At 44.0% G+C, this 14,275-nt stretch overlaps 1 protein-coding gene across 10 annotated transcripts in view; it reads left to right on the forward strand.

Annotated features, from left to right (window-relative positions):
* DIP2C (disco interacting protein 2 homolog C) overlaps positions 1 to 14,275 on the forward strand; it is a 496,242-nt gene that overhangs the window by 315,171 nt on the left and 166,796 nt on the right. For all 10 annotated transcript variants that reach the window (XM_056519534.1, XM_056519533.1, XM_056519538.1 and 7 more), the window contains 3 exons: positions 6,258 to 6,368; positions 13,084 to 13,207; positions 13,683 to 13,792. In XM_056519534.1, the coding sequence (XP_056375509.1) occupies positions 6,258 to 6,368; positions 13,084 to 13,207; positions 13,683 to 13,792 (345 nt within the window). The remainder of the gene's footprint in view (positions 1 to 6,257; positions 6,369 to 13,083; positions 13,208 to 13,682; positions 13,793 to 14,275) is intronic.

Below are 14,275 nucleotides of genomic sequence, written 5' to 3' on the forward strand. Positions count from 1 at the left end.
GTACAGTTCCCCCCCACATTAGGGGTGCAGTACAGTTCCCCCCCACATTAGGGGTGCAGCACAGTTTCCCCCCCACATTAGGGGTACAGGACAGTCCCCCCCCCCCACATTCGGGGTGCAGTACAGTTCCCCCACATTAGGGGTGCAGTACTGTTCCCCCCCACATTAGGGGTGAAGTACAGTTCCCCCCCACATTAGGGGTGAAGTACAGTTCCCCCCCACATTAGGGGTGCAGCACAGTTCCCCCCCAGATTAGGGGTGCAGCACAGTTTCCCCCCCACATTAGGGGTACAGGACAGTTCCCCCCCCCACATTCGGGGTGCAGTACAGTTCCCCCACATTAGGGTGCAGTACTGTTCCCCCCCACATTAGGGGTGAAGTACAGTTCCCCCCCACATTAGGGGTGAAGTACAGTTCCCCCCCACATTAGGGGTGAAGTACAGTTCCCCCCCACATTAGGGGTGAAGTACAGTCCCCCCACATTAGGGGTGCAGTACAGTTCCCCCCCCCCACATTAGGGTTGCAGTACAGCTCCCCCCCACACATTAGGGGTGCAGTGCAGTTCACCCCCACATTAGGGGTGCAGTACAGTTCCCCCCCACATTAGGGGTGCAGTACAGTTCCCCCCCCACATTAGGGGTGCAGTGCAGTTCACCCCCACATTAGGGGTGCAGTACAGTTCCCCCCCACATTAGGGGTGCAGTACAGTTCACCCACATTAGGGGTGCAGTACAGTTCACCCACATTAGGGGTGCAGTACAGTTCCCCCACATTAGGGGTGCAGTACAGTTCCCCCACATTAGGGGTCCAGTACAGTTCCCCCACATTAGGTGTAGTATAGTCCCCCCCAATTAGGTGCAGTATAGTTCCCCCCATTAGGTGCAGTATAGTTCCCCCACATTAGGTGCAGTATAGCTCCCCCACATTAGGTGCAGTATAGCTCCCCCACATTAGGTGCAGTATAGCTCCCCCACATTAGGTGCAGTACAGTTCACCCACATTAGATGCAGTATAGTTCCCCCACATTAGGTGCAGTATAGTTCCCCCACATTAGGCGCAGTATAGTTCCCCCCACATTAGGTGCAGTATAGTCCCCCCCCCCCACATTAGCTGCAGTATAGTTCCCCCCCCCACATTAGGTGCAGTATAGTTCCCCCCCCCACATTAGCTGCAGTATAGTTCCCCCCCCCCCACATTAGGTGCAGTATAGTTCCCCCCCCCACATTAGGTGCATTATAGTTCCCCCCCCACATTAGGTGCAGTATAGTCCCCCCCCCACATTAGGTGCAGTATAGTCCCCCCCCCCCCACATTAAGTGCAGTATAGTCCCCCCCCCCATTAGGTGCAGTATAGTTCCCCCACATTAGGTGCAGTATAGCTCCCCCACATTAGGTGCAGTACAGTTCACCCACATTAGGTGCAGTACAGTTCACCCACATTAGGTGCAGTATAGTTCCCCCCCCCACATTAGGTGCAGTATAGTTCCCCCCCCACATTAGGCGCAGTATAGTTCCCCCCCCACATTAGGTGCAGTATAGTCCCCCCCCCCCCCCCCACATTAGGTGCAGTATAGTTCCCCCCCCCCCCACATTAGGTGCAGTATAGTCCCCCCCCCCCACATTAGGTGCATTATAGTTCCCCCCCCACATTAGGTGCAGTATAGTTCCCCCCCCCCCATTAGGTGCAGTATAGTCCCCCCCCATTAGGTGCAGTATAGTTCCCCCACATTAGGTGCAGTATAGTTCCCCCCCCCACATTAGGTGCAGTATAGTTCCCCCCACATTAGGTGCAGTATAGTTCCCCCCCCATTAGGTGCATTATAGTCCCCCCCCCCCCACATTAGGTGCATTATAGTCCCCCCCCCCACATTAGGTGCATTATAGTCCCCCCCCCCCACATTAGGTGCAGTATAGTTCCCCACATTAGGTGCAGTATAGTTCCCCACATTAGGTGCAGTACAGTTCCCCCAATTAGGTGCAGTATAGTTCCCCACATTAGGTGCAGTATAGTTCCCCACATTAGGTGCAGTATAGTTCTGCACATTAGCTGCAGTGCAGTGCAGTGCTAATGTGCAGTGCAGTTTCCCCACAGACATACAACCTTCAGCCACATACAGTGTATGGCTGGAGGCTGTATGCCTGTTTACTGCCCCAGTGTTCCGACCACCACTCTTCCGATCCGGGGTCATGATCTACTGCTATGGCCTATGGGCCATAGCAGTAGGTCCCGGGACCGGAGAGGAGTGGTGGTCAGAACACTGAAGATGACGTGCTGGTGAGTGGTGACTTACCATACCCGCACGTCCTCCTCACTGCTCCGCTCTGCTCTTCTATGGGCGCACACACGGGACGTCAGTGACGTCCCTGAGTGCGCTACCTTCCGGCGGCCCCTTCGTTTTTAAAGTTAACGCGGGGGCCACCGCAGAGACGTAACTGGGACATTCTTATGTCCTGAAAAGATTTTTCGGGACACAGGGATGCCCCGAATGTGACGGGGGCCCCTGCGGGCACGGTGCCCGGAGCAGGCGCTCCATGAGTGCCAATGATGATCCGGCCCTGGCTGTGGCTATCTGTTTGTGAACCTTAGTATTTCCTGCAAAGTTTTCTTTTTTACTACAAATTCCATAATTCCCCTTTCCTACCTCCCACACATCAGCCACCCCACCCATTGAACATCAAACAAGCTGGATATAATGAAAAAGGTCAGTGCTTTCTAATCAGGGTGCCTCCAGCTGTTGCTAATTCCCTGTGGTTGCGCCACCCATTGAAGCAGAACAGGCTCCCTGTTATCACCTGACTCGTGATGTCAGGTCTCGGCCGCACTGCATCCTGGGAAATACCAGAGACAGGAGTCATTTTGTATGCTGTTAAAAATGAACATTCAGAGCAAAGATCACATAAGAATATGAGACCAGCCATTAGAGACAGGTACAGACACTAGATTACGAACTACACTAACTTTACAGTTAGTAAAAAAAAATCCAGGAATACCCCCTTAAGTGTGCCTAAAATTTTTGCCACACATTTTTTTATGTATAACCAAGCCAACTATAATAGATGGTACAAACTAAGACTAGACAGTTTAAGTTGAGCCACTAAATGTGGTGCATTCTTAGACTATGTTCACACACAGTAGTTTGTGCATTTTTTTGAAGCAGTAAAAGAGCAGTGTTTAAAGAGGTTGTCCAGCAAAAAGTTTTTTTATGAAATTTGCCCAGGCTGCCTCATAAAAATAAAAAAAAGCCTGTTTATACCTCTCTTCTCCCCCTCAGGAACTTCACCCCCCACTAAACTTAACTTTCTGGTGCTGCTGTTAACGCATCACATTGTCACTCAATCAATCACTAGCTGAGGCTGGACAGTGATTGGCTAAGCGACAGTTTCTTGTGCTGACCCGGGCAGTTTTGAGTTTTCTTCTTTTGCCTACAAATCCCATAATTCCATTTTCCTCCCTCCCACACATCAGCCACCCCACCCATTGAAACATAAATGAGCTGCATCCATTCAAAAGACCTGTGGTTTTCAATCAGGGTGCCTACAGCTGTTGGATTAGTTGCAGATTGATCCCTCCACCCATTGAAGCAGACAGGCTTCCTGTCATCAGCTGACTAGTGAGTCAGGTCTCGGCTGCATTGCAACCTGGGAAAAATCTGAGACAACAGTCATTTTGTATGCTGTTAAAAATAAATATTGGGGTGAAAATCACAGAAGAATTGTTAGAAAACCATCACACACAGGTACAGACACTATATTATGAACTACACTAACTTTACAGCCCCTGTAGCATAGTCAAATAAAAAATATTCCTGGAATACCCCTTTAATAAAGCAATAAAAAAGACCATTAGGCGCCTTTAAATAATTTACATAACCATAGAATCTCTGTTTATGATTATTTTTACATTTTTTCATTGATGATGATAAAAAAAAAAAATACCCTCAAAACCTAAAAATTAAAAAAGGACACAGAGGTCTCGGCTCCTCTTCCACACTTGCTACAAATGTCAGTGCGCTGTAAAGGCATAATTATGTTCTAACACATAGTAATTTCACAGCTCTGTTCCCTGAAAGGGCAGGATTTAGCAAGGACTTACAGTGCAGATGGAATTCATACAATCCCATTGCCTGGTCTCATTACAATTAATATGCTATAGCCATTTAACTCCTTTTTTGTGTTGCTTTCTACCCAATGTGGGAGTGAGACCGGCGAAAACCTTTAATTTCCGTCTGAAAATACAATTCCAAAGACAGCTTTTTAATTACTGCTGTGTAAGTACAAATCTCTCATATTTCTAGGGCCACAATTACAAAGTAAAGGCTTATATATACATAATACTTTCATCCGACGGCGAAAGACAGAAGATAACGTGATATTTTCTAGGATCTCGTCAGATATTTTATTTATTCATTTTCTTTTTAAATTTGGATTAGTTAGTGTCTAAGAAGTTCTAAGAATGTTAAGTGAAGAAGTGTTATATATCCTGACATACTTTACCCACAAAAACATTAAAGCTTGGAGCATTTTGGGCAAAAATTGCTAATTTAGTGTGGGAATAAGCGGCTGGGCGGAAGAGCCATTCACACCAATGTTCGATTAGTGCAGCTGAATCTTCAAGCAGAATTCCTGATCTGAGTTCAATGTGGAGATTCTGTGGTTTGAACAGACCCTAAAGGGGTATCCTGGAGAAGTACCTAATACAGATTAGGGTGAGAAAAAATAAATAAAGTTCGGGGTTTTCAATCCAAAAAACTGTTGATGGCCTAATCTTGGCGCTGGAAATAAACAGTGTATGGGAGCTGGAAGTCTTGTATCCATACATTGTTTGTAGTGGTGGAGCTGGATAACTGCAAGGCAGCTCCCATTGACTTCAGTGGGATGCACCCCCACTATAAACAGAGCCAAGGTTTCTGGTTCCCTTTCACTGTTTATTTCCTTTGGAGCAGAGGTGCCAGGTGCCAATCAACTATTGATGGCCTTTGGATAGGTTATGTCTAGAAAACCCCATTAAGCTCCAGATGGCCTCTAGAGGGTCTTTGAGGTTCCACAGCCTAGGTGTGACCACAACCTATGCACCCCATGTAACTACACCCCTTGCACTTCACTTTTGTGCACATTGCTGTTTTGTGGCTTTATACATGAGACATAAAGGTTTTTTTCTGGAGTTTTTTATTGATTACTTATCCTCAGTGGGTCAGTGGGGGCTGCATCCGTACCTGCGTGCACAATGAACAGAGCCTGAAGTAGACAGATCTGTACATTGTGTAGTGGCCATTTTGAGTTCGTGTATTTCAGCACCCAATCACATCTATGGAAGCTGAGCTGCAGTAACCCATCATGGCCACTACATGGAGCTGTCTGCTTCCACCTCTGTTCTCTGTGTATACAGTTGCTGGGCTGTGGGTTGTTGAAACCTCACCAGACAGAAAATGATTACCTATCTCTAGGAAAAAGTCCCAGAGACCACTTTAAAGTGGTTTTCCGGGACTTTGATTGATGGCCTATCCACAGGATATGTCATCAGTCGCTGATTGGTGGGAACTGACACCTTGCATTCATGCCCCCTCAGCTATTTAGCGCTCCACCCTATCGGTGAACGTTGCGGAAGGCCTGAGCCATTCATTGTATACTGGTGGCGCCAGGTAACTGCAGCTCACCTTCACTTCATTGGGCGCTGAGCTGCAGTTACCCAATACCACCAGTATACAATGAATGGCACGAAGCTTCTGGCCTCATTCACTGTATATCAATCGAAAAGTCCTGGAAAACCCCTTTAAGAGCTAAGAATGCATCCTGTTCTGTTACATCAAAAACTTTCTAAAAACTTTCTTTCCTGATCCCATAAAACAAGATTTGATTCTGTTTTTGACAATAAATAAACATCTCATGTATGAAGGCATAATACAACCGTTTATATAGCCATTTGCTTTAAAGGGGTACTCCACTGGCCAGCGTGGAACTAAATGTTCCGAACGCTTTTTTCGCACAGCGGGGGTCGACCACTCCCCCTCGTGATGTCACAAGGGGGCATGGCCGTCCTCTGCAGCACGAAAACAGCGTTCGGAACATTTAGTTCCAAGCTGGCTAGTGGAGTACCCCTTTTAAGAGCCTAAGACTGCACAACAAAACTTGTAGACCCTGAGAAATAGATTTAATATTTTTTTTTTGAATGCCCTTTCCATTACAGCGAAGCACACATGATCTTTTCAGAATTGTTTAATTCCTTTTGCTCCTCTGGTAACATCTTGTTTGTTCTTGTAGGTGGCCCTCGTTTTTCCAAATAATGACCCTGCTGCGTTTATGGTAGCGTTTTATGGCTGTCTATTAGCTGAAGTTGTTCCAGTTCCCATTGAAGTGCCACTTACAAGGAAGGTGAGGTGCTGTGACCCCTTTGCTGCCTGCAGTGTTTCCGAAAAGGGCCATGTAATGAATACTGCTAGAACCTGTGCCGTGCTTTATAGGTTATACATTGATTTGCAGCTTCAATACTGTTGGTCGGAAGATATGGATGAAAGGAGCACTAACTTTTCATAACAGTTAAGAAGAAAAGTCCCAGAGCTCTCGTGATCTGAAGTCAATTGATGCAATTTTAAGAAAAAAATATCATTTTTTATGTGGTACTCCAGCAAATGAAAATTACATGGAATTAACTGCATCATGTAAAGTCATATTAATGTGTAATATACATGCATCTGCAATCCGTAACGCATACCTGCATTTTTTCCATATATAGTATTATAGTACATATGATTCGAGATGATGCTCGATCCCTGTTTTTCTGGCTCCAGCGGCCATTTTGGGGTCAATGCTTTACAGATTCATGTGACCTCATGAGGTTTACCCTCTTCCTGTGCTTGGATTTAGCCAATCCCACCATGCTTAGACGAGCCACACCGATACTTTCCTTGGCACTGGGTAGTCATGTTAGACATGTCACGCGAGACTCTCCACTGGTGCTGGATATTCTCTGGTGGATTTTGACTTTCATGTCTCTTTCCTTCCTGCAGAAGATCGATTGTATGGAAAGTCTATGGAGCTCAACACCTGTAGTGGGGAGAGAGACTGAACATGTGAACACAGCCTTAAAGGAGTACTCTGGTGGAAAACAATGTTTTTCAAATCAACTGGTTCCAGAAAGTTTGTGACAACTGTTGTAACAACAGATTTGTAAATTACTTATATTAACAAATTTTAATCCTTCCAGTACTTATCAGCTGCTGTATACAACAGAGGAAGTTGCATTGTTCTTTTCTGACCACAGGGCTCTCTGCTGAGACCTCTGTCCGTTTCAGGAACTGTTCAGAGTAGAAGCAAATCCCCATAGCAAACATATCCTGCTCCGGACAGTTCCTGACATAGACAGAGAGAACTGTGGTCAGACAGTAAGGAAATTCACAACTTTCTCTGTAGTATACAGCAGCTGATAATTACTGGAAGGATTAAGATTTCTTAATAGAAGTATTTTACAAATCTGTTCAACTTTCTAGTTGTTTTGAAAATTATTTTTTTCCTTTTAAAGGTTTTTTTCACTTCGTCCTCATGACAGCACCACCATGAGATTATCCCCTGTAGCTCTAATAGGAACAGGAAACACAGGCAGGTTAAATAGGCCCCTTCCCATCCACCCCTCAGTGTTTTCTGTTCCTAGGAGCATACACGGAGAGTGAGGTTCTTACCTCTGGTGGGCTGATTTCTGATCCGGATGGGGCTGCCAGGCAGGGGGGCTTCGGTCATGCTGGCATCTCCCTCACCCTGTGCTGCATCGAGTCATTTTTCCTCCGAGTTGTTGCCTCCTGGTCCCTTCCTCCTGCGGCAGGAGTCCTGCTCTGGCTGGTCTCTGTTCTCCTTGGAGCTCCCTGGCTGTTCCGGGCTCTATGCTGCCGGGGCGCGCACGTGTGATGCTACACGCGCGCACTGACGCGTGTATGTTCAGGCATTGGCTGGAGACCGGAAGTCCCACCCCAAGATGGCGGCGCCCACCGGAGAAGCGTGGAGGGGCGCCAAATTAGAACAGAGGAGTATAAATTGCTCCTCTGTTCCATCCTACATCCCTCTGAGTGATGGATTTGTCTGCTGCCCCCTGCTCTACTCATCTGGAGTGCTCGGCATCAGCTGTAACCGTGAGTGGCCCTCAGGGGTTCACTTACTTTCTGTGCTGCTTTTTCTAATGTATCACAAGGTGTTTTCAATTGCAGCGGTTTCTTTGGGGTTAGCACCATATTGCCTTGCTCTATGCTGCTTTTTTCCCTATATTCTACTTTCTTAAGTAGTATATAGTTTTTATTCTTATGGGTATTCCCTTTCCCACTTAAGCAGACAAGGAGGCCCCAAATAAATGAAAAGAAAGAAAACTGTTAAGGAATCTAAATCTTAGTCCAAAAAATATGGAATCTGTGCTGTGGTACTACCGGATACCCATCCTAAACCCCTTTGTAAGGCTTGCACTGACAGAATTGTTTTCCAAGAATCTCCGTCCTTTATGGATGAGCTTCGTTTACTTATTAATCAGCAAGTACAGTCTGCCATAGCTACTGCACTGCCTAGTACCTCCGCTCCGCTACTATTGATATGCCTGGGGCTGAACCTCCTCCACCAAAAAAGCAAAAAACTGCTATTGTTTTGGACTCTGATTCTAATTCTGATTCTAATTCTGATGTTACTTTCTCTGAAGAAGAGGGTGAAATTCAAGACACTCCTCCTAAGAGGGATGATTAAAAATATTATTTTTCTTCTGAAGATAAGAAATGCCATGAATATAATAGATACTCCAGAACCTACATCTATCCAGGACAGGATGTTTGCTGGTCTGAAACCTCAAAAAACAAAAGTTTTTTCGGTTCATGTTAGCATAAAAACTCACAGATGAGTGGCAGGTTCCGTAGAGGCGCTTGCAGATTGCTAAAGAATTTCTCATATCGTTTCCCCTTTGACCCTAATGAAGTTAAACTTTGGAATGAACCTCCAAAAATGGATGTGCAGCTTTCTAAAGTTGTTAAAATTCTGCGCTTCCATTTGAGGATGTGGGTCAGCTGAAGGACACCCTAGACTGCAAAATGGATGGTCTTCTAAAAAGATCCTGGGAAGCCTCTTCGGCTTTAATCAACCCCAATATTACAGCTACTACTGTAGCCATGTCTCTCTTTATATGGCTAGAGGAGTTAGAGAGCCATTTGCTCAATAAAACATCTAGAGAAAATATTTTATCTTTCATTCCAATGTTGAAACTAGCCACAGCCTTTTTGGTGGATGCATCAGCGGAATCAATTAGATTTGCGGCAAAAGCCACCACCTTATCTAACTCCGCTAGAAGGGCCCTATAGGTTAAAAATTGGCAAGGTGACTCTACCTCTAAGGTTAAGCTTTGTGCCATCCCCTTCCATGGTAATCTTGTCTTTGGCCCGGTCCTTGAAAAAATTCTAGAACAGGTGGCAGACAGGAAAAAAGATTCCCCTATTCAGAAAAAACCTAAACAAAAAAAAAAAAGTGTTGTTCCTTTAATAGGGACAAAGAATATAAAGGGAAAGGTAAAGGAGGTCGCTGGAGCTATCCCAAAGGAGGGAAAGCAAATACTTTTTCCTCAATCCCGATTCTGATAACAAAAAGCAATGACAATCTGGTGGGAGGAAGGCTGTCTCTGTTCAGTCACCAGTGGTCCCAGATCACAATAAATCCCTTCCTTCTAAATTCCATATCTCAGGGATACAGAAAAGAGTTTATCAGCCTTCCTCCTCCAAGATTTTGTTCTACAAATTTTGGATCAGACATTTTAAACGAACGTCTCTTTTCAGGCATGAAAGATCTTTTATCTCTAGGAGCTGTCATTCCGCTCCCCATCTTGGAACAAGGTCTGGGTCACTACTCCCATCTATTTTTGGTGCCCAAGCCCAACGGCACGTTCAGAGCTATTATAAATGTAAAAAATCTAAACAAGTTTATTTCATACAAAAGGGTCAAGACTGAGACCCTAAAGACAGCCATACCTCTGATACAAAGAGACTCCTGGATGTGCTACTTCCACCTACCAATTCATCCCTCTCATCAAAAATACTTCAGGTTTGCAATTCAATGCAATCACTTTAGTCTCCATTTTCAATTTCAGGCCCTTCCTTTCGGAATATCCTCCGCCCCGAGGATATTTACGAAAGTAATGGTAGAGGTGGTTGCTCATCTGAGACGAAAAGGAATTTTAATAATTCCTTACCTGGATGATTTACTAATTATTGCCCAGTAAAAGGAGACCTCCTGTCAACATCCATCAGCACCTTCTTCTAACTCGGTCTTGTCTTCAGAACCTCAGCTGGATCATAAACTGGCAGAAGTCAGACTAAATTCCAGCAAGGAAGAAGAAATTTCTGGGCATGATCCTAAATTCGGAGAAACAAAAGACCTTTCTCCCAGAAGACAAGATTCTCTCCTGATTCTCTCCTGATTCTCTCCTCATATCTGATACGGATAAATTCTTGTCCTATAAAAACAGCCATGTCAGTCTTAGGGTCAATGACATCCTGGATACCGGCAGTACCGTGGGCTTAAAGCCATTCGAGACCCCTTTAATCCCTGATTTTGAAAGTATGGGACAGATCCCAACTGTCTTTAGAGAAGAGATTTCAAATTCCACATCAGTGACGTCAGACGCGAGTCTTCAGGGTTGGAGCACCTTCATCTTCAGAAAACCTGATGTCTCTCCTACATTTTTTGGCAATTGAAGGCAGTTTTAATTGCATTAAGCGCTTCAGAACATCTCTTAAAAAACCATCATGTGCAGGTATATTCGGACAATATAACTACAGTGGCCTTTCTCAACCACCAAGGGGGAACAAGACATTCCCCTCTAAGAGATCTCTCCTCAAAGATTTTCATCTGGGCAGAGAAAAATTTTCTTTCCCTTAAAACTGTACATCTGAAGGGCATAGAAAATCAGGAAGCAGACTTCCTAAGCCGGAAACAAGTGGATCCAGGGGAATGGGAACTAAATTCACAAGTCACTGGTGAGAGCTTGGGGAACCCGTAAATAGATCTCTTTGCCAACAAGAAAAATTGCAAAGTCCAGAACTTTTTCTCCCTCAATCCAAGGGAGAAACCTCTTGCAGTAGATGCTCTTCAACAAGCTTGGGACTTCTCTCTTGCTAATGCATTTCCTCCTCTGCCTCTCATCCTGAAGGCACTTGAAAAGATTCAAGCAGAGAAACTTCAAGTCATCTTCATAGCCCCTTGGTGGCCCAAGAGAGGTTGGTTGTCTCCTTAATCTCAGCTCTGTAACAGATCTGATCCGGCTTCCCAAGGTGAAGAATCTTCTGACACAGGAACCTCTATGTTACCAAGACCTAGAAAACCCTACAGTTAACAGCTCTTGAAAGGCAGATCCTACTAACGAAAGGACTTTCTAGTAAGGTGGTTAATACATTGTTGAAAAGTAAAAAAAGGTTTTACTTCTGGTATATATTTGAGATACTAGAAGAAATGTATCTTATGGCGTGGTCCTTCCCCATCGGACATTCTGAATCCAGACATCCCTAAGATATTAGACTTTCTCCAAGATGGGTTCAAAAAAGGTCTTTCTATCAGTACCTTAAAAGTTTAGATGGCAGCTTTTGGATGCTACTTTGATACCTTTCAGCTGAACATAAATGGATAAAAAGATTTTTTTCTGCCATTTCTAGATTTAAACCTAAAATATCTAACTTGACTCCTCCGTGGGATTTAAATTTAGTTCTTTCTGCCTTTTCATCCCTTTGAGCCTCTGTCTGTGACCTCTGTTAAATTATTGCCATCACCTCAGCAAGAAGGGTTGGAGAAATCTAGGCTCTATCTGTTGAAGAACCATATTGTATCATCCTGGATGATAGGATTATCTTCAAATTTAATCCAGCTTTTCTTCCAAAAGTGGTCACTAATTTTCACAGGTCTCAGAATAATTACATTGCCCTCATTCTGCAATAATCCAAAAAAATCAGAAGTAGGAAGTCTTACATAACCTTGATGTTAGAAGATGTGTTATTCATTACTTGGAGACTACTAAATCCTGGAGAAAAGATTCTAACTTTTTCAATCAATTTCAAGGGCCTAATAAGGACAAGGAAGCTTCAAAAAATTCAATTTCTAGGTGGCTGAAGATAACTAACCAGGAGGCCTATAAATCTTCCAGTAAGCAAGTCCCTGAAGGTCTTCATGCTCACTAAACCAGGGCGCTAGCTGTCTCCTGGGCCGAAAAAGCCTCAGCCTCCATAGAACAGATTTGCAGAGCGGCAACATGGTCATCTCCGCATACCTTCTTCAACCATTATAGGTTGAATGTAACCTCTTCCCAAGATCTTTCTTTCAGCCGAAAGGTGTTGCAAGCTGTGGTCCCTCCCTAATGTCACCTGTTGATCTGGGATGTCTCATGGTGGTGCTGTCATGATGAGGAAGTGAAAAGTTTGAATTATTACTTACCGATAATTCGTTTTTCATGAGTCCATCATGACAGCACCCTTTAATCCCCGCCCTTCTATGTGGATAAGTATTATAGAAGTATTGTTTATGCTCTAGTTAATTGAAAACCACTGAGGGGTGGATGGGGAGGGGCCTATTTAACCTCTCTGTGTTTCCTGTTCCTATTAGAGCTACAGGGGATAATCTCATGGTGGTGCTGTCATGATGGACTCATGAAAAACGAATTATCAGTAAGTAATAATTCCAACTTTTTGGTTTGTAAAAAAAAATTGCCATTTTATTGCAGAAAACTACATTCACAAAGTCACGGTACCTCACATAGTTAAAGAATTCGATTCAGTCCTCTCCGCTCAGTTCGGGGCTGCAGGGCTGACAGAAGTCTATGAGAGTTCACATGGACATGTAGCCTCCAGCTGGGAAGATGACGAACTACAAGATTATTTTAAATGTGGATCTTGCAGCAGAGGAGCACATGCTCCATCACATTTGCCATGTGTGTTTTTTTTTTTCTTGTTCGCCAATGCATACTGTGTAGTAGTCTAATATGATTTGCTTTAGAAATTGATGCCTGGCCAAGAAATGGACCCTCATTAACCTTCCATGAGATCCCGTGTTTGCTCCTGTATCATGATGTTTTATGTTTCCTCTTCTCCAGGATGCAGGAAGCCAGCAGATTGGATTTTTGCTAGGAAGCTGTGGAGTTACTGTGGCCTTGACTAGTGATGCCTGTCATAAAGGACTGCCAAAGAGTCCAACGGGGGAGATACCACAATTCAAAGGTGATGATCCAGTAGCACTGGAATGGATGTTTTTGTTGTGTTTTTTTAATGCAAAAATGATAAGAACTTAAATCATCTGTATGTTGAGACTGCTGCCCTCATTCTGTTGGTTACAGTGCCATCTCCAAACTGCTGTTATGTCAAAGTGCTGGTAGCATGTGTTTATATAGACCACCAGCCTCAGCCTCCATGGTGGAAAGATGGCAACCATGGTTAGGTTATCATTTTTTCATTCTTGCCTACATATGAAATCACAACATTGAGACATTTACGCCTCAGCCCCACAGAAATGACCAGGAAAGCCTCCAAAGTATCCACTTTTGGGCCAGGTTTGCATAAACCCAGTTCCTGGGAAAGTCCTGCCAAAAGCAGGATACAAGTGAAGGAGTTCTACTACAGAAGTTATAAACATATGAGCCACAATTCTTTATATTAGGACAACAATAATTTTTACTTTTCTTTTGTATAATTCAAGGTTGGCCAAAGCTGCTCTGGTTTGTCACAGAATCAAAACATCTATCCAAACCTCCTCGCGATTGGTTTCCACATATCAAGGATGCAAATAATGACACTGCCTATATAGAAGTAAGTATGTAGTGGCATAGTACTGACATAGTGTGTATCGCTATAGTACTGACATAGTATGTATTGCTATAGTACTGACATAGTGTGTATCGCTATAGTACTGACATAGTATGTATCGCTATAGTACTGACATAGTATGTATCGCTATAGTACTGACATAGTATGTATCGCTATAGTACTGACATAGTGTGTATCGCTATAGTACTGACAGTATGTATTGCTATAGTACTGACAGTATGTATTGCTATAGTACTGACATAGTATGTATCGCTATAGTACTGACATAGTATGTAACGCTATAGTACTGACATAGTATGTATCGCTATAGTACTGACAGTATGTATTGCTATAGTACTGACAGTATGTATCGCTATAGTACTGACATAGTATGTATCGCTATAGTACTGACATAGTATGTAACGCTATAGTACTGACATAGTATGTATCGCTATAGTACTGACAGTATGTATTGCTATAGTACTG

Source organism: Hyla sarda, chromosome 5, assembly GCF_029499605.1.
Source record: "Hyla sarda isolate aHylSar1 chromosome 5, aHylSar1.hap1, whole genome shotgun sequence".
NCBI lineage: Eukaryota > Metazoa > Chordata > Amphibia > Anura > Hylidae > Hyla > Hyla sarda.